Here is a 27,468-nt window from a genome sequence, read left to right as displayed (position 1 = left end):
GGTAAAATAAAGAACTCTAAAATAAACATAAACGGTGTCACAAAAAAAGAAAATTTACTTCTGTTTAACTTCATTTTGAAGAATTGGTTATTTTCATTTATGCTATCATTGGTAGCTCAGATGTCAAATTTAAGTCACAAGATCTGATAGACTAGTAAAATTTGCTTGGATGTACAGTAGTTGTATTTAAACTGATATTTCTATAGTGTTCAAAATCTTTAAATGCAGATTTAGGGCTTTTTAGTTGATTCTTTCGATGAAGAACTGAAGATGCTTTAGTCAAAAAAAAAAAAAAAGAACTGAAGATGCTTTCTAGTGGATAATTATAATCTATATTATAATAGGGGAGTATCACTCCCGCCTATGTGACACGTGGCGTTTTTAGTTAATGGGCTGTGTTTTTTTTGGGCTTTTAACATGTGTTTTAGTTATTAGGGCTTCAATGTTTATCCTCTGCTCAACTTCACCGTCTCCGCTTTTCTCAAAGCTAACGATTCTCCTCCCATCGCTTAACCTCTCATACCGTTCAACGCATTTCTTTTAATTCACCAATAATTGCTATTCATATGAAACTCAGACCTTTCCGTTTCTTTCATGTCAATCTCTATTATATAAGAGAGGGTTGAGAGCAGGATGGATATTCATCTCCATTCCGCTAGCTCCGTAACCAACCTCTAAGCATCTCTTCCGCACCTCTTCTGGCCTCCAGGAATCCACCGCTCTGTTTCGGCCGGTGAGACCACAAACGATCCGTGGAGGATTACACCACTTCTCTTCAGAGATGGCTCTCCGATTCAGGCCTTTCCCCAGAAAATAGCTATCGATATAGTCGAAATCGGAGAGAGTGGCGTCGCGTCTCAGAACCTAAGAAAAAGAGAGAAGCTTCTTTTAGTTCCTCCTTCTCACGTCATCAGTGCTGATTCCGTAAGTGCAAAAGCCTGAACTTTTATCTAAGCTTGCAATAAAATCATGAGATTTTGATTCTTTTCATCGGTTTAGGTGTGGACCAGTGGTGATACTGGTGAAGTGATGAAACATTACGATGTTGACAAACAGCGGGAGTCTAATATCTCCGGCGATGATTCTTTTGCTCGCCTCTACGGAGCTTTTGAGACCCAAATCGAGACAGCTCTAGAGGTAATCATCCATCCTTTCTATTTGGATTCAAAGCTGTGTGCTTTGGACATAGAATTTGATTTGCCTATGGTTCTGCGTTTTGGTTCTGATTTTACAATGTTTCTGGTGGTAAAGGAATCATTTTTTTTTCATGGTTTCGATTTTGCAGAAAGCTGAGATTGTTACCAAGGAAAAGAACAGAGCTTCTGCTATTGAAATGAAACCAGAGATCCGTCGCACCAAGGCTCGATTGTCCGAGGAAGTCCCCAAGTTGCAGAGACTTGCTATCAAGCGAGTAAGCTTCCTCTTCTCTTCATGGACCACCTACATTGACTTTTTAGCTTGGTTGAGCTTATATTATATGATTCTTTTTTTTAATTCAAGTGTGAGTGAATTTCATTAAAAGTTGTAAATATAGCTTTTATTAAATCATGTCTGAAAAAAGCTAATCCATTAGCTGAGGTTGACTAAATCATAACTCAAGGATTAACTTTTGTAAACTCGGTGGAAATTCTATATATTGTTTTAGTTAAAGGGCCTCACAACGGAAGAGCTTGCTGCGAGAAAAGATTTGGTACTTGCGCTTCCGGCGAGGATTGAATCTATACCTGATGGGACAGCGGGTGGTCCTAAAAGCACTACCAGCTACTTTTGCATCAATTGATAACGATGATGCTGCTGTTGATGATGAGGATGAACCTTAACTTTACATTTTACAATGAAACATATCTCTTATGCTTCATATTTCAAATGGTACTTCCCTGGTGAACATCCCCACCTTCGTTACCAACCAAAAGAATAATAACAATTTTTTTTGGTCCATATGAGTTAAGAATCTTCTAATTTGTTCTCATGCAATCGATCTCACACAACCCAATATAAAGAAATAAGAAAAGTAAAGAGATTCTAATGATCTAACTTGGGCCATGACTTGACCTTAAGTTCATCAAGACGTTCTTGATATGGTTTTTTCTCAACGATGATTCTTGGATTTTGATTTGTCATTTACTTATTACCTCCTTATCTTCTAAGTAATTTTTTTTTTGCATTTTTAATAAACTTAAGAAATAGAGAAGATATATATATAAGAATCACAAGAGAAGATAAATGACCACGCCAGAGACAAACAAATCAGTTGTTAGCCAATCTCTCAGCAATCACGCTTTTATCAATAATCGTTTTCAATCACCCAAACCTCAAAAGCTTAGTACCAACAGGCAACGGAGAAACGTGTGTCGGCTTCCTCGACAGTGAACAAAAGGAAGAGCAGCCTACCTCACCGTTTACTCAGAATCAAACAAGGTTCAACTTCGAAGCCCAACTTTTTAATGCCCAAAAATATAGCAAAACTACTTATGGGTTAATATTAGTTTTTTTTATTTATCAAATGGGTTAATATTAGTTTAAATATTAGTTTTAAGCAGAACAAGACCATTCAGACTTTTTCTACTTTTATTTTTAACTTTTTCTACTTTCTCTTTCACATGAGATAAAAATATCAGTACCTTTTTGGGTGGACACTTACAGATTTATGGATCATCTTAAAAAAAACAAAGAAAGTCCAATATTACTGGGAATTAATTTGGACATTGCATTCATTGTAATCGATCGCAATTTAAAAATATAAAACACAATAATATTACAATTAGTCACCCTCGCAACTAATATTGGGATAAATAAGTAACAAAACAAACTTTTTGGTTCGTATAAGTTGTTAATTTTATAAAGACTATTTTTAATTTTTTAAATTAAATGTTATTTATAAATACACTAACTTAGGACAAAAAAATGCTTCCCGCGTGTCCAGAAATCCTGTGTCTACAAGATATATCAAACCATACAAAACAAACGAACATTAGGGCCACGTCCCTTACATTATCGCGACTTACGCAACTCCCCAACCTACACCTCCCTCCTAATCCCACACCAACAATCCTCTGCATATGCAGCTACCCAGCTCAACTATGTTCGCAACATTACTAACATGGCTTCAACTTACACAAATTCTGCAATGTCTAACAAAACTTATACAAACACTACCAAATACACCAACAGTATAAGTCCGTCCGAACCCGGCCCCGCGCTTGCGCGGGGACTCCACCCCTAGTTCACTTAAAAAGCTGAACTTTCATGATACACTGTTTTAAGTTCCCAGGTTCGATTGAAATAGTGATTCAACCAACCGTGTCTTGGGGTTAAAAACACTAAAACAAATTCACGAAGACAGGGTTTAAACAGAAAAGGCTATATATAGACAACATCAGTTTTAAATTACGAAGACAACAAGAAATTGTCTAGCTTTTATTTACCAGAAGCTATTTAATTAACATCTACATACACATGCAGTTATTAATCTATGAAATTTGTTTGTTTTAAGTTTCAACATTATAAAGTAGTATCAAGCATGGAAACTTTAGTATAGGGTTTTCTAAATTAGATGAAGTATTTATTGAATGCAAATTATAACCGCAAACATTAGATGAAGTAACTTTTCACAATACTCTCTCGAACCATTGACAACATTAAACCGGACTCAGAACCCATCGTGCGACAGCAAAACCCGGTTTTAAGCAAAACGGCCGCGTCCGTCAATGTCAAATCATTCATGAGAAACTATTAACTAAAAAGGAGGTTCCCGTTCATTGCTTAACGCCGTTAATAACGGCCCGTTTCATTATCAGCTGTTAAAAAATAGAATTTGTTAAAGATGTATTCGTACCTTCGGCAAACTCGAACTGACAGCACATGATTCCTCCACGTGTAACTGGTCCCGCCCTCCATTAAACGGTATTCATTAACTGAACGCCGTTCAATTTGTGGTCCCTACAATTCATGTGAGTAAACACGTGTCCTATTTTCATAGATTTAAAGGTAAGCCCTATGTTTGCTTCCGTTGACGGCCGTTTTCACGGGTCCACTTGCTTTGGTCCTTTTTTCATCTCTATCCTTTTTAACTTCATGGTTACATGTTATAATGTCACGTCACTTTCTTAGTATTTTTATTTGCTTCAAATCTGGGTTAAATTCATACTTTCCCTTGCGAAAACCGCTGTACAGAGATAAACCTTATATAAGTATAGCTATTATGATCAGGTCCACCTATTTGTATTCAGATTTAGAAAAAATTCACTCCATTATGGGGAATAGTATCAAATCAGCTGCTGAATTTGCCAGTTATAAGTCTTCGTATATTTTTTCCTGAAACAGAATATATATAAATATATTTAAGTAATTTATTTAATTTTTTTTTGGCTTAGTACACATATTCAGCCTTATATGTGATGCTTAAAACATCATATATCAACTTGTACTCAATGTTTATATATACTTCTTATAAATAAATTTAAGATTCATTCAAAAACATAACAATTACGTTGTAATATAATTTATTATATTGAATCACATGACATTTTACAAGCGGTAAAGATATTTAGAGTGATATGTGTTTTTGATCAGTATTGTTTACAATTAATAATCCGTCAAAATCATTTTGAATATAAAAGATACTAAAGGTGTGACTTTATGGTTATATATACTATATATTAGAAATTTCTATATATTATTCTAATTTTAAGTTATTATAGGTTTTATTCAAATTTATCAATCAAATAAAATAGTTAAGTTATTATAGGTTGTATTAAAATATTATCAATCAAATAAAAATAGGTTTCTAATATTTACTCTAGTTTGTGTTTTAATGGAAAATGTATATTTACTTTTGTTCTAAATTTTTCTACTATTTATTCCATTTTCTGTTTTTACTTCTTATCATTTTATTTTATTTTCATTTCTTTTTTACTTTTTTAAATTTACTTCATTTTACTATATGTGTTTTTGACCAGTATTGTTTACAGCTAATAAATTGTTAAGATCATGTTAAATAAAAAAGACATTAAAGGTGCGACTTAATGGTTATGTACAATATATACTACATTATTCTAATTTTTAAGTTATTATATTTTAATAAAATATTATCAATCAAATAAAAATAGTTTTCTAATATTTACTCTAGTTACTGTTTTAATAGAAAAATGTATATTTACTTTTATTCTAAATTTTGCTAGAGTAATACTATTTATTCCATTTTTTTTCTTTTTTTTATCAATTTATTTTTATTTCTTTTTTTATTATTTCAATTTTACTTCATATTACTCTAATCAAACTAATGTTTAAGAGTATAAAAACTAAACATGGACATCAGGACCATAAATTGGATTTGGTTGGATTTTGTCGGATCCACATCTTTTAGATTTTAGATAATTAGATTCAATATAATAATAACTAAAATTTGTCGATTAGGATTTCATTAGATCTTCTGGCGGATATTGATCAATTCGGATCTTTATATTTAGATTCTATAGAGTAATTAAAAAAATTCATGTCGGATCGAATTGGTTCAAAATTTTAATTTTGAAAATTTTTAGAATTTTCATATAGATATCATATATTAGTTATTTTATATAATAGTTACTAGTGCTTTAATGTGGCATAGTGGTATTTTAATTGGAATTTGATTTCAAGTGTTGGATTTTAAAAGGATTACTTGATTCTGACCTGCCCTTAAAAAGGGCGGGTATATTTTTTGTTAAAAATTTATTTTACGTTGTAAAAATTATGATTTTTAATAAACTATATATTTTAAATTTTTGTGAAATTTATTCTAAAATTATTTATATGACTTGCTTTTTATTTTAAATAGGATTCAATTTTTGAAATGTCCAAATAATTTTAATCCGTATTATGATTTTGTTTGTATAATCAGTTGTTAAATTTATTTAAATTTAAATAAAATATTTTATATTTTTAACCTGTTATTTATTGATAAAATTCATTGTCAAAAGATATAAATACCATTCGGTTTTTTTGGAATTTAGATTTGGTTTCGGTTTGATTATTTTGGTTTTCGGTTTGGTTTAGATGAAAATATTGAGAACCGACTAAATTTTGAACTCAATTCGATTTTGGTTTAGTTTAGCGGTTCGTAACTTAGGGTTTAGGGATAATTACTCCAAGGTTGATAAATATATAACTGGGAATTATTATAACATTGACTCCATTTAATATATATTATATGTAGATATTAAAATCAAGCTATAAATAAATTTCTATTTTGTTAGGGAACTATATAAATTAAACTATACAAACACACGAATATGCATATTTTTGGTTTACCCGACGAATACATATTCGTAGTTTCTTTGACAACCTTTAGTAATATAATGAATGTGGCATTGTCATTGCGTCTTTTATTTGGAATAGTCAACAACCTTAAGTATTATTATTGGTTAAATACATTTTGATTGATTATCTCTTGTTATATTGGAGATGGATTGGGGAGATATATAGGAAGATAATTTGGTCTATTTTCATTTCCCATTTTAACCTTAATGAATTTTTAATTGTTAGACAAAATCATAATGGCACAAAAAGTAATATGCCAGGTAAGAGTAGGGGTAAATCTAAAAAAAGGATCCTGAATTAATTGTATTGATAATATAGTGAAGTTTGATGATTTGTTGGACCTAAAACCAGTTAAAATCGTATATTCGAATGTTCTTTCGAGTTTTGAGTCAGATCGAACCAATAACAAACCCCAATAGAGTAAATAACATTATCCGTACATGATCCACCATGGTTTTTTATAAGTCAGTTCTAGTCCAGATGTTCGTATCCAGATAAAATGTCCAAACTTATAAGAAATCATTAACAGTTAAGATCACAAATCACAGTCCATAAAAGAAAATCAGCCTATAGTTATGTTTTATCGATTGCAGTTAAGTTGGTGGAAGACAGGAAATGAAAATGGTATCAAATCATCCGTCACAACAAATTAGTGTTTTTGTAGCAAAACATACAAAATATCTTATTATTTTAAAGCATACCCAAAAAGCTACAATAATTGAAAAAATACAAATAAATAAAATGTGAATTGCCACCAATTGATTTGAGGTGGCAGGGAGACCACTCATAGTTGGGAGGGGCACCTAAATTGCATGAATTCCAGAATTAGAATTATTCCTTTTCTTAGTTTATCAAGACAGTATAGATTTATTTTTGGGAAATTTGTAAATATAGAACAAAAAAACAACTATGTTGTTCCTATGCCATAAATTCAACTATACATTATCCATATAGTATAATATTTTGTGTTAACCCAATTAAGCCCTCTTAATTTATAATCCAATAATTAATATAATTATATAAAAATATTTAAAAACTAACAATTTATAAAATTAAATAAAGATAAACACATAAACGAAATACTGTACTCAATACCTCTTCCGACGAACCCTAAACCCTTTTTTATTACTGCAACTTTGATCACCACACCACCACCTCCTTGCTATCCAGTCCGGATTTCTCTCCGAAACCGAGTTACTTGCATATCGATAACTTAAAATTCAGATATGTCACTAGTAACATCTGCCTTTTTTTTTCTCTTTCTCTTATGTTTACGGTGGGTTTCCAGATTTGTGTGTAAACCATAGATTGAATTCATCTAGTTTCGGTTCCCATGTACATGAATCACACGCATTTTTCACATTCTTTCGTGAACTTTTTGCATACTAATAGCGCATTGAGCTTTGGATGATTTTTCATGTTCTATGTGGTGAGCCACAATTAGCTTATATGATCTTATTAACATTTTTTTTTCTGGGTAAAGTCATCTCCGAAATTTCATTCTGTTGCTGCTTCACACTGAACAGTGGCAGAGCCTAGAATTATTGTTCAAACAAAAAGTGAAAATATGCATTTTCTTCAACAAGAGATTCAAAAAATTTGGATGGTTTCAAAAAAAAAGTAGAGATTGATGGATGGAGAAGAAGAACACGTTTTAAAAAGAAATAACTTAGGAAACACGAAAATTATAGAAAATATTGATTTAGAATATATTCTCAGCAGATTTTGGAGATATTTTAGGAAGATATACATTTCGAGCTTGGTAGAATATACATTCTACGGTCGTAGATAATAGATAAAACAGTAGATTACATAACCTAGCAATGGTAGAGTAGAGTATTTTGGTAGAAAATAGCAAGCATACATCCGTAGATATATTAGGAAATATAGTTTATAAAATCAACTGAAATCCAGAAATAAGGAAAATAGCAGCTGAATGATTCTACCATCGTAGAATTGTATTTATTTGGCAACTGAATTATTCTATGGTGGTAGATTTGTATATAATGGTAGATATGATAGTTCTACCACATGTAGATAGCTATGTTATTAACCAAATGTACAATCTACGGCCCATAATTAGTAGATTATTTGTTCTGCCATTCGGTAGATCAAAAATGACATTGTGAAATACTAATATTTAGTCAACCAAAATATTTTTCATATATTTGTTTCTTGTTTATGTACATTTTAAATATTTTCCATATTTTTCTAACTGTTAAAATAATTGATATGAATTTTTAAAGTTATTCATGGGTATCTAAGTTCAAAATAGACCAAAAAGTGATTTATGGCAAAGGGACAATGTAGTTTTTTTTCTATTCCGTTTTGGCAATTTTTTCTTTATTTTTCTCGTGAGAAACCTTTTAATCATTTAAGAACTTAAGAAAAAGGTGAGAGTTTGAGGCGATCAATAATACTCACAACAACGTATATATATGACTAATAAACACAGGCCCTGGTCTTGAGGCGGTCAATAATACTCATAACAACGTATATCGGTCGAAAACAACCCTAAATTACATGCATTCAATTGAGTGTTTAGAAAAAAGATAATTGAATTGAGTTTCCATCTTATTTGTGGGTTTGAAAAATCCAGTTTTATTTTATCTGATGTTAAAAATCCAGTTTCATCTATCTTGAAGTTTGTTAAAGTCAACTTGGTTTGAATTTTATCAACATGTTAAATTTAGAAATATTTGATACAAAAACAAGCAAAGTGGTAAACTAGGATTTGAATGGTAGAACAGAACAAAAACAAAGACGATTCGACCACAAAGGGCGGGTATATTTTTTGTTATAATTTCTTTTGAGAAATTTATTTATTTATTTATGTTTTAATTATATATGTTTTTAATATTAATTTAATTTAGTTTTTGGTAACTATATTAAATATGTCAAGTTGCATAACTATACATTTGTGTCATATGCATTTCAGAATCTATTTTTAAACTTTATTTCTATATTTTACAAAATATTAGTATTTACCTCAAGAATATTTGTACCCAAAAAAATCTGATTCAAAATCGATTCGGAAATCAAAGTCTCATACTCTATTAGACTTCTATTAAGACGTGACCTATATACTCGAATGGTTCTGAAAATATTATATCCAAAACAAATATCAAATCCAATCCATACCGAAAACCGAACAAATTATTTGAAAGGGTGGATATACTTTTTCTGAGAATTAATTTTTATATCTATGTTTTTTTGTAATTACATTTGTAGTTAATATTAATTTAATATAATTTTTGGTAACTATATTAAATATGTCAAGTTGTATAACTATACACTTGTGTAATATGCATTTCAATAACTAACATAATTAGCCAATAATATCATACCCAAAAAATCCGACTCAAAAATCAAAGTTTCATACTCAGTGTTTTGAAATCCGATCCGAACCCGCGGTTGCATTGATAAATCAAGTGATCCAGGATAAATCCAGTTTATATTTTGTGAAAAAACCAAAATATTCAAACCCAATAAAACTGAAAAACACTAAAACTTGAAACCTGGTTATCGGTTGAACCACTGGTTAAACCAATAGATAATTTTTTTTAGTTTTTAGTTATGTTTTTAAAATATATTTGTATACTTAAATTTGAAATTTGTTGTCATATAGATAGAGGACTTTAAAATAGGTGTTTAAGTGATTATGAAAAGTGGTTAGGTAATATATATACAAAATTGGAAATTAAGCTTAGAATAATAAATTTGATTTTTAGAATATATTTGTTTGTTACGTAAATACTTTGATTTTGAAATAAGATATGGGCTTATATTATTAGGTAACAAAAAGGAATAAGAAAAAATATATATATTTTACAAATAAAAAAACTGAAGGTAACAAATACTTTTAGCTGTACATTACATATTTATTTAATTGTTGTTTAATATTTTCAAATTTTGAGATTTTTAACTTTTCAAAAACTCTTTAAATTCTTAAATTTTGAGAGTATAAATAGTGAAATCTTAAATTTGAGATTTTACTATTCAGATTCTCATAATACTATTTATTTTTTATTTTTATCTTTCTATTTTATAACTTATATATAACTGTACTAGTATTAAATTTTTAATTATTTGAATCCTTATAACTATAGTTCACTTGAGTATTCAAATATATATTTATTTACATATGTAATATTATATAAAATATGTCAATATGTTAAAATAAAATAAAAACTAATACTCTTTCTATTTAATAATAAGTGTCACTTTAAATTTGTACACACAGTTTAATAAATCATTTAATTTTATATATTTTATAAAAATATCATTATCAATACTTCTATTCATATTTTAACCAATAAAAATAAACTGGATAATAAAGTTAATACATTTTGCATTAATCGACACTTATTTTACAACGAAAAATTTTCGCTACAGTGACACATAATATAAAACAGAGAGATTATAAAATAGTGAATAATTTGTATGGAAACACTATGGAAATACAATAGTGAGTAGTTTGTATTTTCAAATCTATCTTATTAAAACAGAAACATTCTATTGGACCTAACATTTATTTTGTAAGTTTTTAAATTAAATACATATTTATACTTTATAGCTAAACATATATTAAATCACTAATGTTCCTTTCTTTATACTACTATCTATGTTTCCAAACAATATACTTATTTTTTATACTACTATCAATGTTTCCAAACAATATACTTATTTCTTTATATTACTATCAATGTTTCCAAACAATATATTTTTATATTACTATCAATGTTTCCAAATAATACAATAATTAATCTTAGTTATTTTATATCTATCATTTTCTCTTTAAAATTTTGTAGAAACGTCATAATTTCATAAATTTCAAAATAGTGAACTTTAAAATTTCGATTATAAGATTACAAATTATGAAAATTTAAATCTAATTAGATTACATATCGGTCATCCATCAGTTCAATCGGTTAGTCTCGGGTTCTAATGATTTTTTAATATGAATATTTTAAAAACATAAATTGAATTGTCAGATCTCCGGATTAACCGGTATAATCACAATCGGGTTGAATTTAAAAATACTGATTTAAATGCAAAAATATTTTAAATACACACTCTTTAAAAATTACCAAAATATTTGTTAAATTATTAGTGAAATTTTTCATCGTAAAATATCCCGCGCTTCAAAAGCGCGGGTTAAAATCTAGTTTTTATTAAATAATGTGTTTTATATTATTCTGTGTTGTAATAAACTTTATTTATAATATTGTGCTTGATATTTTCGATACGTATGTATTATTTATCTATATAAAGTTCAGTGATTATAATTTATTTATACTAATATCATAAAAATAAATTCTTGATTCCTTCTTAGAAATGATCTTATACATTAAAAAGAAAAACGGTAGTTCAGAACCACTGAAAATCAAAATAATTAGATGAAACTAATCAAGAGGCGGCGCGTGTTGTACAAAAGAGAGAAAGTCGGGTGAATGTACGGAAGCTTTAGACAGCCTGGAAATCACATGCGTGTCGTGTAAGAATGAAAGTGAGCACCTTTCAATTATCACGTATTTTAATCGAAAACTGCTGAAAAATATAACGGAAATAACTTTTTTTGTTTTTTTTGAAACTTGGCTTTCAGCAAGATAACTTGGGTCAATCGTAGGAGATTACCTGGTAGTCGGTATATGGTGGGGCTCATCCTAACGACGGTGAGGAATTCCTTCTCTAACCGGTGGTACGAGCTCGACATCGTTGGAAACAAAACATGGTCTAATGTGAAAGCCGTAGGTTCCGAGGCCGACACATGAATGCGCCTCTGCGAGTGTTGAAGTTGGTTCTCCTTTGTCCTCGCTCAAATAAGGATCCAATGTCTCTCTACTTGGAGTTAACACTTGATTTAGCAGATTATCTTCTAGTGGTGGTGGTCGCAGTGTTTGCTTGCCGTTCCGTTGTTCCTCCGTGAGTGAGTCCGGAGCATTTCGGTGGGCAAAACCTCGTCTTTGTGGTGGTTTGGCTGAGCTTCTATCTAAGAGAAATTGGACGTTTATGATTGCGTTGCATCCCTCTCCGAAGGTTGTTTGGGTCGTAAAGCGATCCCTCTTATCGGGTCTTATCAGGTTATGAAGTCTCGAGTCGTGGTTCTTAGACGTTATCGTTGGGCGGCGAAAGCGGCAGCGGTAAGTCATGGTGTCTTTGGGTGTTAGAGGTGGAGGTTATCGTGAGCAACGGTACATCCCGATCATTAGCTTCTGCTTAGTTCGTAAGTTTGCCAATTTGCTTTGTGTTGTGCTCCAGTGTAGTTGTTAATTGGTTTTCTGGTGTTGTGGCGAGTTTAGTTTTTATGTTGTTGATGTAAGGTGCCCCGGTGTGGGTTTTAGTCGCCTCTCTTGTGGGCTCTAGTCGCCTCTCTTGTAGGCTTTTGTTTCTGGGGTTTATTCGTTATGTCGCCAGTCGTTGTATTAAAACTTGTATTTTCGATTTGGAATGAATTTCATCAGAGGGAAAAAAGAAAGAAAGATCAAAGGTTCAATTATATAGAAAGATCAAAGGTTCGATACAAGACCTGGGGAGACCTATGCAGCGCGAACTTTGCTAAAGAGTCAGCGGCAACATTAGTTTCACGGCCAACAAAAGAAACAAGGAAAAAAGAGAAAAAAAAGATAGTAATTCGATATGCATGAGAACTCCAAAGAGTTCTACCGATAGTGTTTTCGAGTTGATAACGGAAATAACACATTCAAAAATAATCCCACAGGAAATAAATACTATATTAAAAATGTATAATAAAATAATAAAAGTTTATATGGCATTACTTATTGTTTAATCAAATCAGACAGTATTTAAAATTCGTTGGGCATTACTATTGGAGTGTGAATGTCTTGGTGCGACCTTTAGCATTATTGCGATATAAAGTCTTTAATAAAATCAATGAAATATAGATTTCACTGACATTATCTATAGTTTGTGATCATTTTGGGCAATTTTGTTTTAGTTAAGTGGTCTGCTAAACATTTTGGAGGACATGTTTAAAAAAAAAACATTTTGGAGGACACAATGCTAATAAAATTGATTGTTTTTTATTAGTAAAATAAAGTTAACCAGGTTAAGTAATCAATAAATATTCATTCCGTTTAAACTTTTTGTTTGTAGCATTAAATTTTCTCTGCAAAAAAAATGTTGTTTTATGATTTTAATACAATTTTTTCTATTAGTCTATCTTTTTTTACCTCTAGTTATACTAGTATAAACAATAAATGTTATGCAATTTTAACTGTCAAACAAACGTGAATTTCAATATTTAATTAATGTTAATTTGTATACAAAACCCTAGAATGATAATTAGTTTGAAACGGAAAAGTAATACATATGGGAAAGACCAACATTACATTTTTTATCAAAAAGAAAACGTTACTAGCTTATTCATGTACCACGAACGGAGAATACAAGGGCGGATCGTTTAGCACGCAGTGCTAGACAACAATCGTCTTTCGTCGTTCACATGAATGCGAAGCTACCTGTTTGGTGTGCAGAGTCTATATGAGTCTGTGTTGTTGATGACAAAAAAGAAAAAAAAGAAAACGTTACTCCCTCCGTTTCGAATTACTTGTCATTTTAGAGTAGAATTTTCGTTTCAAAATAAGTGTCGTTTTCGGTTTTCAATGTAAAATTTATTGACAATATTTCCTACTCTATTTTTCTATTGGTTGATATATGGTTAGGTGTATTAGTAATAGTGTTTTTATTTTGAAAATATGTAAAATTAAACGTTTTTTTAATATGTGTATAAATCTAAAACGACAAGTAATACTACAGAGAGGTATATTTTTGTGTACCTGATTATTTTACCATTTATGAGTTTTTAAAAAGCGTCCTATCCATAATTTCCAAGAAGTTCCAATTCATGGAATCTATGCAAAAGTCGGAACAAACAATGCCCATGTGAACTTCACATTCACATCTCAAAACTTCGTTTCCCGATATACACACGACCTAAGTATATGTATGATCTAAAATAAACGAGTAATATTAGGCAGTGTAATTGATTAATCATGTACGTACTGCATGAAACTACACGTGCAAGGTAACAAAAAATGTGAAGCATCGATTGGCCATAGCCCAAAAGGGGTGATATACACAGTGCTCTGAGTTAATAAGATTTGAGATCTGCGACCCCAAAATGAGTGATACCAAATAATTATATATACAAAACTTTTTTGTACTGTCATCTTCAACTTGCTTTATGAAACGACGACGTAGGAAATAGATAACAAGGAGGAAAGCCAAATTTGCTTTCGTTGATTTCAGATATCTCTACTAATAATATCCGCTGTATTTTTCTACTGGGCAATCAAAGATAGTGACTGGTCATCGTCTCAACAAAACTAATTTTATTACATCATAAAAGGTAGTAGTATTTTTTTTGTCAACCAAAGGTAGTTAGAGTAGTATATATTACTATTATACAGAGCGAAAGTAATGAAAGCGGGTATGAATGAATTAAAGGCAGTTTTGCCGACATGCAGACATGAGACATGTAGATAGATTGCGGCCCGAGAAGGCGACATGCGCAAATCTATTTGATAAGATTCGGAATATTTTCATTACGAGATCTGACCCTATCTTCCTCCGTTATTATTTTTCATGATATGGTTTATCACTTCACTATTTAGCATGTGTGGATAATGTGAACGACGATAACTGTTTGAGTCTTCCGTCTGAAAATGCTTCTAACCAAGATCAACCACACACGAATTACGAATTCATTCATAAATATCAAAACAACTCTACAAGAGCAATATATATATATATATAGAATCTTAGATTGAAAACCCTCTATTGGGATTGCTCTAAGTAAGTTGATCACAAGAAAAGGGGATTCCTCTAAGTAAAAAAGAAATACACACATTTTTTTACTGTCTCCCTCTGGGGTGTATTAAGTTGTAAAGTTTATCTTTACCATTTCATAGTATTATAGAAATAACTGCCTTCCATTTGTTACGTAAACAAGTGAACCCAATTAAAAGCTAAACCAAACTGATTAGAAACCAACAACAAATTGGATAGTCAATTAACCCACAGTAACGGGTCAGCTTATTTGGTAAGGTTCTAAAAAAGGCGGCACCTAGATGGCAACTCGATTCTATCTGAAACGATTTTTCTAAAATCTGATTTATACGATTCAAATGGGTTTAAATTGTTATAAATCGGTTAAAATCAATTTAAATCAATCTAAATTTATCTAAGTATGTTAATTAAGTAATAATATTATCATAAATCTACAAATTTGTCTAATATCTTATATTTTGTATATCTAATTTTGATAATTCATTACAATAATTTTATAACTAAACCTAAAACTAAATTATGTCACATAAATGTATAACATATATAAAATAAATCAATAATTTGCAAATGTATGGACCTCGAATAAGTCTTAAATAATCCGTTTATTCGCTAGTTCTCATCAAACGCTTAGTAACAGCTTAGCATATTTTAGAACATTGTAATATTTGGTATTAAAGTATTACTCTATTGTTTGATCATCAAGATAAAAAATAGATATAGAACACATATTTATAATCTCGAAATCAGCGGCAGAGATAGAAACAAAATTTACTACTAAATTTCAAGAAAATAACTAACTAGGGTCAAAATTATATATAAATATATTAAAAGATTTACAACTATCAAATGGCCAGACCATTAAAAGTGAAGAAATTAATGAGTGTGTAATTATAGTTAGATCGAAATAAGACTCAAAAGATTTAGCATTCACAACAGTGGTTACTAATAGATAAAAGATAATATTTTTTAGCGTTTAAATTTGTAAAGTAAGTCAGAGATATTAGTGATAAGTTATAGTATATTTCTCAACTGATGTGACCGTATCTTGTATATACTAAGGAGTGAATACAAAAGTACATTCAAAGGAAAATATATTTACTTTCATGGTATCAAAGGGTTCACGATCCTTGACCATTTTTAAATATCTAAAACTCCTCTTCTCATCTCATTCTTTTCTTCCTCTTCACGTCAATGGTTGGTGCACCACCTGCACTAGAACGTGCCTATGGGGTTACGAATATAAAATCCCATATCCCAATTATCTTGGACACCGATGAGCACAACTACGATGCATGGGGAGAACTCTTCCTCAACCACTATCAATCCTTTGATGTTGTTGGTCAACTCGATCACGATCTCAGGACAAAGGATATAAGAGATCTGAACATTCAGGCATACTGCCAACAGATCAGTTCCATTGTAGATTTCCTTACCAATGATTAATGTCATCAAACACAGATAACCCTTCCCCGCCTTTGATGAAGATCGTTCAATGCTAGTTCTGGAAGAAGACCGCCTCAACAAAGAACGTAAGTCCTCTCTTGTTCACAAATATACCTCTTCAGCAAAGAAGGTTCTGGTTGCCACGGCAAACACATTAGATCGGCGATGTTAGCATCATCAACAACCGCAATAAAGGAACAAAACAATCAAGGTCGTGGTAGGTCAATCCGCGGCAGAGGAGGTGACTACTATAATCAAGGACCTGCAACACAACAGTGAAATGCATCGTTCTGGGGTAACAATTATCTGATGTAGCCTGCTCAGCAATACATTCCTTGGAACCATCCTGGATACAACAATTCATGCTGCAAGTGTATCTAGGCTCAAGGCATGTGTCTCCGCAATGCCTTGCTCAACATAATGTTGCTCCAGCTTATCAAGCCAAGGACTTTGCCTATGCATTCAACACGATGGATCTGTTTGGTCCTCCAGATAACCAGTGGTACTGTTTAATTTAGACACTGTAAAGTCTGTAAACGTAGCAAAAGGGAGCCAAAGTCGTCCTCTTCATTTAAACTTTGTTTTGGTTACACCTTCCATAATAGCATGTCTCATTTTTGTTAGACATTTCACTAAAGATAATCACTGCTCTATTGAATTTGATCCTCTTGATTTTACTGTGAAGGATCTTCAAAAACAGAGGAACGTTCTCCGCAGTGACATGCCAGTGATCTCTATACGGTCTTCTCTCATGAATAAAACGTCTCAGTCTCCTTCCGATTTTCTTTCAACTTCGCGACCACTTGGCATAACAAGCTCGCCCATCCAAGCAATCAAACTCTTAGTTTTATTCTCTCTTCACCTACTTTGCAATGTAATAAAATAGAATTGTCTCCTCTTTGTGATTCATTCCAATTAGACAAGCAAATAAAATAACCTTTCACTACTTTTACTTCTCATGTTTTCAATATTTTTGAAATTGTCAACTCTGACTTATGGACATCTCCCATACAAAGTCTCTCTAGTATCAAATACTATATCTTTTTTCTCGACCAATTTTCTTACTTTCTATGGGTCTATCCCTTAAGAAGAAAATCATAAATTTTCTTCAAGTTTCTTCACTTCCATAGGTATGTCAAAACACAATTTCATAAATGCATACGTTCTTTGCAATGTGATAGTGGTTCTGAGTACAACAATGCTCAATTCCATGAATTCTTTGTAAAAAAAGGGATGACACTCACTTCTCTTGTCCTTACACTAGCCAACAAAATGGCAGACCTGAAAGAATGATTCACACTATCAATAATAATGTGTGTAGTCTTCTATTCCGAGTTAAACTACCACCATCCTTCTGGGTAGAAGCTCTTCACCGAGATGTTCATGTCCTTAATCTCCTTCCTTCAAAAGTTATCCAAAATAAAATTCCTTTCACAACTCTTTTCAACAAACTGGTAAACTACTATCATCTTCGAGTTTTCGGTTGTTTGTGCTATCCGAATTAAAATCATGCCACCACTTCTAAATTATCTCCTCGTTCCACAAAGTGTATGTTCCTTGGTTATCCTTAAAGCCACTGTGGATACATATGCTTTGATCTCTCAACAAAAAAGATTATCATCTCAACGAACATTCACTTTGACGAATCATTTTTCCCGTATAAAGACTCATCTAAAAACAGAGACTGCATACAATTTCCTAAACACATTGTCAGAACCATCTCCTATATTTCAACAAATTCTTCAAACACAAACACTACTCCTCTTTCTCCAGTGGTACGTGGTGTTATACAGCAGCCAACTCGTATTGCTCCGACGGTAACTGAGGTTTCTAGGCACCTAATGACAGCTTGGTAGAGACTTGGCATCCACAAAAAAAAACAACCTTTATCCTTTCTTATTGGAACTCAATATTCCTTACCAAAAAGCTTATCAAAGCTCTTGAGGACCCAAAGAGGAATCCCTCTATGTATGACGAGTACGATGCCATAATCAAATCTGGGACTTATAATCTGGTGCCTAGACCAGAGAATGCTAATATAATTCGCTTAATGTGGCTGCATAATAATAAATTTGATGCAGAACGTGTTTTTAAGAAGCAAAAATCGCGTCTCATATATAGCAATGGAAAAACACAAGAATAAGGTATTGATTTCTCAGAGACCTTCAGTCCATATGTTAAACCGGTGACTGTCAGGACTGTTCTCCATCTAGTTCTCAGTCGAGTCGAGGTTGGTCAATCAATCAGCTAGACATTCTAAATGCATTTCTACATGGAAATCTTGGTGAAATTATCTACATGTTCCAGCCTCCTGATTTCGTAGATAAAGTCAAACCCAAATTGTTTTTGTAAGATCAATCCTTTCATCTACGGACTGAAACATGCACCATGCACATGGAATGGTAGGTTTGTAGAGTTCATTACACAACACGGTTTCCCGCAAGGAAAAATTGACGGCTACCTGTTTGTTTACAAAGACAACATTGATTTGGCATATCTCTTATTATACGTAGATGACATTATTGTTACAGCATCTTCAGATCATCTAAAGATGAAGATCATCACAGCATTGAAGGCTGAATTTTCGATGATTGATATGGGGATCCTGAACTCATTCCTCATCATCTCAGTGAAGATCAACAACTCTGGTTTATTCTTGAATCAGTCCAAATATGCAGAAGAGATCTTATTGCATGCATATATGCAAAATTGCAAGTCTTGCTCGACGCCAATAGATTTGCAGTCTAAATTGGCTGAGAAAAAGGCAAACAAGTCACAAACCCAATGGCATATCATAGTCTAGCATGCGTTCTACAGTACATGACGTTCACGCGGCCTGACATTTCCTACGCTGTACAACAAATATGTTTGTTTATGAATGATCCCAAAGAGCCACATCGACAAACACTCCGTCGCATTCTCAGATATATTGAGGGTATACAAGTACATGGACTTCAGCTTCTACGAAACCAGAGAGCAACACTATGAATGTTTACTCAGACGCAGAATAGGCTGGTTGTCCCACCACTCGACAATCAACCTCAGGCTTTTGCATATATCTCGGAGACAACCTTGTCTCATGGTCATCTAAGAGACAACAGACAATGCTGAGGCTGAATACAAAGGTATCGCAAATGCAGTAGCTAAGTCATGTGGAATCAAAAACTTGCTCCTGAAAATATATTGTCCTCTACAAAAGGCTATTGTGGTGTATTGCAATAATTTTAGTGCAGTCTATCTCTCTTGTAATCATGTTCAGCATCAGAGGATGAAATATGTAGAAATTGATATTCCACCATCTCTTCAGTATGCATATATTTTCACTAAAGGTTTACCAACAACTCTGTTTATCAGATTCAGGATCAATATAAGTGTGGTTCATCCGATGTTAGAGTTAGTGGCGTAGGCAACTCTATAGCATGTGGGTCACTTGACCCATGTAGTTCATCCGATGTTAGAGCTAGTGGCGTAGACAGCTCTATAGCATGTGGGTCACTTGACCCATGTGGATTTGGTGTTAAAAAAAATTTTTGCTTATATTTAAGTGACATAACTGAAAAATATTGTAAAATTCAGCTTATCTAATCTATTAAAACTGAAGTACAAATAAAAATTAACCATTACTTCACCTTTAATATTACAAGTTTATGTCACTGATCTTTTAACAATAATAATTTCTATATTTAAGTAAATACATTAATTAATACAATATCAGTATTTAAGATAAAAAAATCTGCACTTGCCTAATATATGGAATATTCTTTCTCTTTATAGTATCAAATAAATGAGAAATATTTAATCATCAATACCAACTACATTTAAAACCAATATTTTACATACCTATTTATAAGGAACTAATCATTTTCCTGGTAAAAAAATTGTTTGTTTATCAAAATGAACTTACACATTACATATTAATTATGTTAGCCCACGTTTTTGCTATTATTATATCATAATTACCCATTTAAATTATTTGTGTGATTAGGTAGATTTAGTACAATATATTAATATAAAGCCCCAAATTGTATATATAATTTAAAATAATAAAGAAATTTACCTATTTTATCTAATATAGTTTAAATATAAAATATTGCACAAAGTACTTATTTTTAATAAAATATATATTAAATGTGTATAATTTTATAACAAAAATATCATCTAATAAATATTTATATAATCAATTAAGAACCAAAAATGTATGTTTCCCATAAAAAAATAATTATTGTCATAATAAATAAATGATATATAAACAAAAAAATGATAAGTCATCGTTATTGATATATATATATATATATATATTTATAAACAAATAAAATTACAATTTAAAAAAACTAATAAAAAAGATTCATATAATCTATAGAATTATATTAAAAATTTATTAAATATTGGTAAAAAGAAAAAATATAAACAATCGATCATATATGAAAATTTTTTGAACAACTATTTTAAAACATACAGAATCTAGTTGACCTTTATGATGTATGTCAATTATGAAATTGACAGTCATAAAAGCTTAGTCTAGCTACGCCACTGGTTAGAGCTGAAGGAAAGTAATAAATAAAAAGGAATATTATTATTGTTTGTAAACTAAGTCAAAAATATTACTGATAAAATAAATTAAGAAAAATATCTTTACTTTCAGTTACCAAACAAGCTATGTTGTGCAGTGATCGTTTGATTTTCTTAGACTCGTATTCGAACGTTTGTCTTAAAAAAACTACATGTATTTGTATGTGATTTTTCCAGCTGGATCTCAATGGTATGGTGTACACGTGGAGTAGGCTTGGAATTAATATCCGAACCCAAGTTCAAAGAGACCAGAAGGGTTAAACCACAACATCAATTAGTTTAAACTTTTTTTTGACTAAAATCAATTAGTTTAAACTTCTAATGGTAACAACTTAACAAAGCAAAACGAAACAAATTTTAAAAAATATAAAAAACAATAATTTAAAGTGTTACGTCAAAGGAATGATAGCAAACAATACCCTACTTTACTAAACATCTAGTAAATTCATTATGCACGAAAGTCATACATGATTTGATAACTAGCTTCTTCTTTTGGTAAAGTATTTTTAAATCCAAAGAAATAGAAGCACTTTGGATTTACCAAATATAGAATTCATCATGACATGTAATCAAATTGTCTTAATAAATCATATCTGTAACGTGGTTCAAAAATGTCAATACCAGTCTTGTCGTGACGACCTGATGTAACGACGCGTGAAATTTATCACTGGACCTACATCAACATTCAACAGCCGTATTGGGCTTCGAAGGGGTAAACGCAATTATGTCATCTTGTTTCAATTTTAAGACTACTGATTACATGGAATGGTTGGTAGAGAGACTGGGAAGTGAAACTAACCGTTGCCATTCTGGAGTCCTTCATATTGAAGTATACGAAAACAGGTGAATACATGTATGGAATTATAAACCAGTAAAAAAAAAGTCGGTCACATAGTCGGATTAGATCTTAAGGTTATTAAATTGATAAAAATCACTAAAATTATAAAAAATCTATAAGTCATCTATATATTCAAACATATAAAAAGAATATTGAACGACAGAGCAGATAGGTTAGCATATCATGCAAGAATTACTAATGCTTCTTATATTGTATCTTGGTTGTGATAAAACTCTACATCTCTTGTAATTTCATTATCTTAATAATATAAAAAGTTGACAAAAAAAAAAGAAAACTTATTTGGTGGATTTAAAAGTAATTATTTTGGAGTAAAAAAAAGTAATGAGGCATAGACGAATTTTTAGTCTAAATATTATAGCGACCAGGTCATAGCAACTTCTAGTGGTCGCTATACATAAAATTGTGTTTCGTAACGATCATGCGTATGTGGTCATGACAATATATAGAAAATATGCATATTTCTACACTGAATCCTTTGACTAACTTTTTAATCCAATTTTTCTTTTAGGTCAATTCGGTTCGTTTTTAAAACCTATAATAACTACATTTGGCAAAACACTCTCGAAAACCTTAGTCTCTCTCAATTCTCTCCAGCAGCCACCTTTTTCAAATCTAGATCTGAGGCCGGTTGGTGGCTTTTCTAGCATCGGTACCGCCCTCCCACCTTTACCTTCTAGTTATTTGTTTGTCTTTTTTTCATAATCAGTTTTAACTAAATATGTTTGGTGGTGACGGGTCCAACGAAGCCGATGGTTGTGGAGATACTAAGAATTTGGTGTCTCTTCTCCGACCTTCATTACTATAGTTAGATACATATATTTCTATTATTTCTGCATCTTTTAGGATGCTTGTGAGATGGGAGATATGTTTCTTTTGCTACTGGGGTGAAACTTCCTTCTATAAACGGATTTGTTTTGGAACGGAACCTGCTACCATTATCCCTTTTGTGTGGTCTGTGTTTTTCGTGTGGTGGTTTTGAGACATGAATCGTCAATCTCGACTATCTACCTGATTTGTATTTTGTAGTTCAATCTTGTTCAACGGTAGCTTAACTGAAGCTAACTCGGAATAAAATTGAACAAGGTAACTGAAGAAGAAGACTATCTAAACTCTGAGAATTATTGTCGTGATTTTGTTGAAGGTATTAGAAGTCCGTCTGCTACTGCTGGAACCGGAAACATCTAATTCACCTTATTTTCAGATCAAGACTAGTTTGGTATTGCTAATGTGTCATCAATCATGTTTCTCTTTGCTATTTTCCTGTGTGAAAAGGCCATTAGCTTCTCATTATTGTTTTGTCATATTCTTCTATGATGTAATATGTTCCAAGTCAGTTTTAATAAACCAGTGTTAAAAAAAACATATAATAAATATCTAAACATTTCAAGGGATGAAAAACTCTAAGCTACATAAACATATATTTCGCTTACCATATATGTATGTTTCTTATTATACGACTCTCTAGATTTCTGATTAAGCATTTACGCAATCTGACTGGCGTCGGCGGGTTTCCTTAACCGCGACATCGGTCGAACCTTTGTTCTGATGATTTCACAGGTTCCGATGTTTTTTGACCGGCTTTGATTCCAGCGTCGTGCTTATCTTCGGTGGTTGTCCCGCTTTTATCTTTGACATCTTTGCCTTTTTCTCCGGGGATGGGCGGCCGGCTTTGTTTTTTTCCGATTTAGACTTTCTTGTCGTCCTTTGTTTGGCTTCGTTCTTCGGATGAGATCTCGACCTAGGTTGATTGATGCTCTCCGTTAAAGGGGATTAGACGGCGAAGATGTAAGAGATGGATTGTGGATTTTAATTTTATTAGTGGGAGTTTTGGTGGCTCTGGATGAGATCTCGAGATAGCTTGATGGATGCTCTCTGCTGGAAAAGAGCTCAGGCATAAAAGGTGAGGTGTTCCAGGCTCAAGTGATTGTGGTGGCTCCATGTTTGGATGAGATCTCGAGGATAGTCAATGCAAACTCCCCGGTGGAAGGATCAAAGAGGATGAAGTTGAATGTGCCGTAGTTTATGTTTCCAGCGTGTTTCAGAGTGTCCCGGTGTATCGACGTTTGGTTCTCCGGTGTTAACCTTAGGCGAAGAAGATATGACAGTCCTTTTGACGTGTGTCCTCGTTGTTGTGGGTTTCAATACGTGTCCCATCCTTGCAAATCTTTCGACGCGTTGTCGAGCGGTGCCTCTTCTGTTAAGATTTTAGTATGGTGGGTTTACGGCCCAAGTGTTACTTTTAGTTTGCCTTTTTGTTTTTGGGTTTCTTGTGTTAGTAAAATTTTTGACTTTGTCCATTGTTGGGCTTAGTCCCTTTAATAAATATCAGATGGCACAAGAAAACATATATTTCGCTTAGGTTATTTTTGATTTTGAACTTTGAACTCTTGTGAATCTTGCTTTTGTTTACTAATTTTTTTACTTCTCTCTAATCTCTTTTTAATACATAAATTTATTATGAGTTAAGGTATTTTCAAAGGAACCGTCTACCAGTTGGGAAGCTAGACATCAAGTAAGTGGCTTGATGAGGATAACTAAGCTGACACGCCGGAGTTGGCAGTACAGACTATGTCAAAGCTGATCTTTGAAGTACGATCGGAGGAGATACCCGGCAGTGAAAGCTTTCATCTCCTTTTAGTCGAGTTACGTCAGTACCTCTTTATTGGATTTGTTGCTAAAATATCGGTATTACACCCGAAACTCCCGGTGGATGGCCAGTGACCCAAGTAAACAGAAGAATTAGTTGAATTTTTCATAGAATCTTGAGAAATTGCCAAAAATACCATTTTCATAATACCACTTTTCATGTTTACACTAACCACTTTTACCACCACTTTTATGAAGGGTTTAGATTTGAAGGTTTAAGATTTAGGGTTTAGATTTGATGTTTTAGGGTTTAGGGTATATAGTTTAGGGTTTACAGTTGAGGATTTTAGGATTTATTGTTGAGGTTTTAGGATTTAGGGTATTGAGTTTAGGGTATATAGTTTAAGGTTTAGGGTTTAGAGTTGAGGATTTAGGGTTTATGGTTTAGAATTGGGAGTTTAGGATTTAGAATTTGGGGTTAAAATTTTGAAAAGCATATAAAAACAAAGATATAAGAGTCTTTAACCTTTTTATAAATAATGTATTTTTGAAAAAGTGTGTTTAGCCTTTTTCAAAAACTCGCTAGGCGTTACGCGTGCGGCATTCACATGCCTAGCGATTTATTGAAAAATCGGAAAAAATCGGGGAGTATGCGGGGAGGATTTTTTGTACTTCTATGCATATAATTCCCGTATTTTATACATATAAATCAACATTTCAAGTTGTTGTAGATATATATATATATATATATATATATATATATATATATTTCTATGGTTTCATAAATTTTCAAAGAAATTACGTACCTACAGTGGTTTTTCCGCATTGTAAACTGAGCAAAGGAAGGGTTCTATCACCTTTAACTTTAAGTTGGATCAATAGAAATAATTATGTGTGTCTTTGTATATTTGTACTTCAAAGGATAGCAAAGATTCACCACAGCTAAAGGAGTAATGCTGCACTGAGGTAAGGTCATGGGCCGGGTTCGATTCTATTTAAAAACGCAAACTGTTTTTTTACTCATTCAATTTAATAGGGGCAAAATAGTAATATCATGGTTTTCTCCTACCCAGACCTATTTTTTCGGTTCGTGCCACCATTGTTTTCGCTGAAGCTTCTGAAGATTTCATCACATAATCGATTAGATTTAGCATTTACATAGTAAAACATATACTACTCACGTGTTTCCTATCCAAAATAAACAAAATCAAAGCTTTTCCAGTGTTTTATGTTTTGGACAAAACGAGATTTTAACAATTCAACGCCTGCGAGCGGAAATTACTCGTGTTACTGTACAATACAACTGAATTAATCATAATCGCAACGTTCATCATCCGTTTCACGTTTAAGCGGCCGCAAAATCGGTAACGCGGCCGCGTTTTTGAACAAGGATGTTTAGTGGTGGTAAAGATGAATAATGTTACGTTCAAAATGGTATTTTTGAAAATTTCTCTACTTTCATGGAAATTAGTGAGTTTTTGGAGCTTTTGGATTTGGTAAATTAGGGTGATTAATGTTTAATAAATGATGATATGTGTTTAATAAATACGATATTCATTTGAGTGGTTTGTTTAATGCTAGATTAAAGTTGAAAAATCATGAATGTAGATTTTAGGCATTTTATGTCTTGAAGGAGTTCGATGAAGTGATTGAATGAACTAATCAGTGTGTTTTTCTTCCTTAGTCAATGAAAATTTATACAAGATATATTTAGAGGTTATTAGGATTTGAAATTTACGCATGCTTGATGATAATTAACCAATAAAATTGATGTTAAAAATTTGATTAGTGTATGAGTTACCGTGAAAGGGGATTTGTTTTAAATTAGTGACCCTAGATCAAATGTTCTAGCAATGGTCGATTGTTTAAACGCCATATAGGTTAATATCTTCTCTATTAAAAGAGAAATACAAAAAATATGCCATACAAAAATCATGTTAAAACCATTTCATTAGTTATTTAATATGACATATTTGATTTTTTACATTAATCAATCAAAAATATATTAATCTTAAAATATCTTAATAATTAATAAGGATATTAATAATAAATTAATTCAACTATAAACTAGATTTTATTTTTAGTTATAACAAAATCTGTTGAGAAAAAAAGTAGTAAGATCTCACCAAAAAAAATATTATGTATAAAATAATGTATTAATTAATTTCATGATTAGTAATATAATATTATTATAAATTAATATTATTTAAACATATATCATTTCTATAGTATAACTAAATAAATTTTTAAAATATGTTGTGTGTAAACTGTTGAAATAAAAAAAACATATTTTGTACTTGATTCTCTATTTGATTATTTCAAACTATGAATTTATCGTATTGAACTAGAAATATATTAGTATATAATAATTATTAATAAAAAAGTTTAATGCATACAACAAATCATTATCATACTATTAATAATGTCAGATAAGAAACTTAAGACAATAAGATTACAGAGTTATACTATATATAACAATAAAATGTAAATAATATATTTAAAATGTTTAGTTACATATTTATAACTCAGACCTATAAGTTTATGTACTGTAAGATACAAGATTATATCTAAGGTATTGTATAAGAGATTAAAGGTTTGTCATCCCTCATTTATTTCGGAAACACAATTGGTGTTTGTGCCTGGAAGTTTGATCTATGACAATATCCTTCTATCTCAGGAGATATTTCATGGATTGAAGACTAACAAATCATGGCAGGACAAACTTATGGCATTAAATACGGATATGAGTAAGACATATGATAGGATTGAATGGATTTTTATTCAAGAGCTACTTTCTAAGATGGGGGTTGATCATCACTGGATCCAACTAATGATGGAATGTATTTCCTCGGTATAATATTGAGTTTTATTGAATGGTCAACCAAAGAGATACATAACTCCAT

At 31.6% G+C, this 27,468-nt stretch overlaps 1 protein-coding gene and 1 long non-coding RNA gene across 3 annotated transcripts; one reads left to right on the top strand and one right to left on the bottom strand.

Annotated features, from left to right (window-relative positions):
- Window positions 1–421: 421 nt before the first annotated feature.
- Window positions 422–1,938, top strand: LOC130511897 (syntaxin-71-like). 2 transcript variants are annotated; one of them, XM_057009741.1, is made up of 4 exons: window positions 422–924; window positions 1,011–1,137; window positions 1,286–1,411; window positions 1,646–1,938. In XM_057009741.1, the coding sequence occupies exons 2-4, from the start codon at window positions 1,030–1,032 to the stop codon at window positions 1,778–1,780; spliced, it is 369 nt and encodes a 122-aa protein (XP_056865721.1). In that variant the 5' UTR covers window positions 422–924; window positions 1,011–1,029; the 3' UTR covers window positions 1,781–1,938. The 2 variants fall into 2 exon arrangements, with proteins under 2 accessions (XP_056865721.1, XP_056865720.1); XM_057009740.1 differs by having other exon boundaries at window positions 436–924; window positions 1,000–1,137.
- Window positions 1,939–11,601: 9,663 nt separating this feature from the next.
- On the bottom strand, window positions 11,602–13,012 carry LOC130511898 (uncharacterized). The gene is made up of 2 exons (XR_008945389.1): window positions 11,935–13,012; window positions 11,602–11,772 (listed from the first exon to the last, which is right to left on the bottom strand). It is a non-coding gene; the product is annotated as an uncharacterized LOC130511898 (long non-coding RNA).
- Between the last annotated feature and the right edge of the window lie 14,456 nt (window positions 13,013–27,468).

This window comes from Raphanus sativus, chromosome 4 (assembly GCF_000801105.2).
Source record: "Raphanus sativus cultivar WK10039 chromosome 4, ASM80110v3, whole genome shotgun sequence".
In the NCBI taxonomy this organism is placed as follows: Eukaryota; Viridiplantae; Streptophyta; class Magnoliopsida; order Brassicales; family Brassicaceae; genus Raphanus; species Raphanus sativus.
Note: the sequence above shows the minus strand (reverse complement) of the source record. Positions and strands in the feature narration are given on the sequence as shown.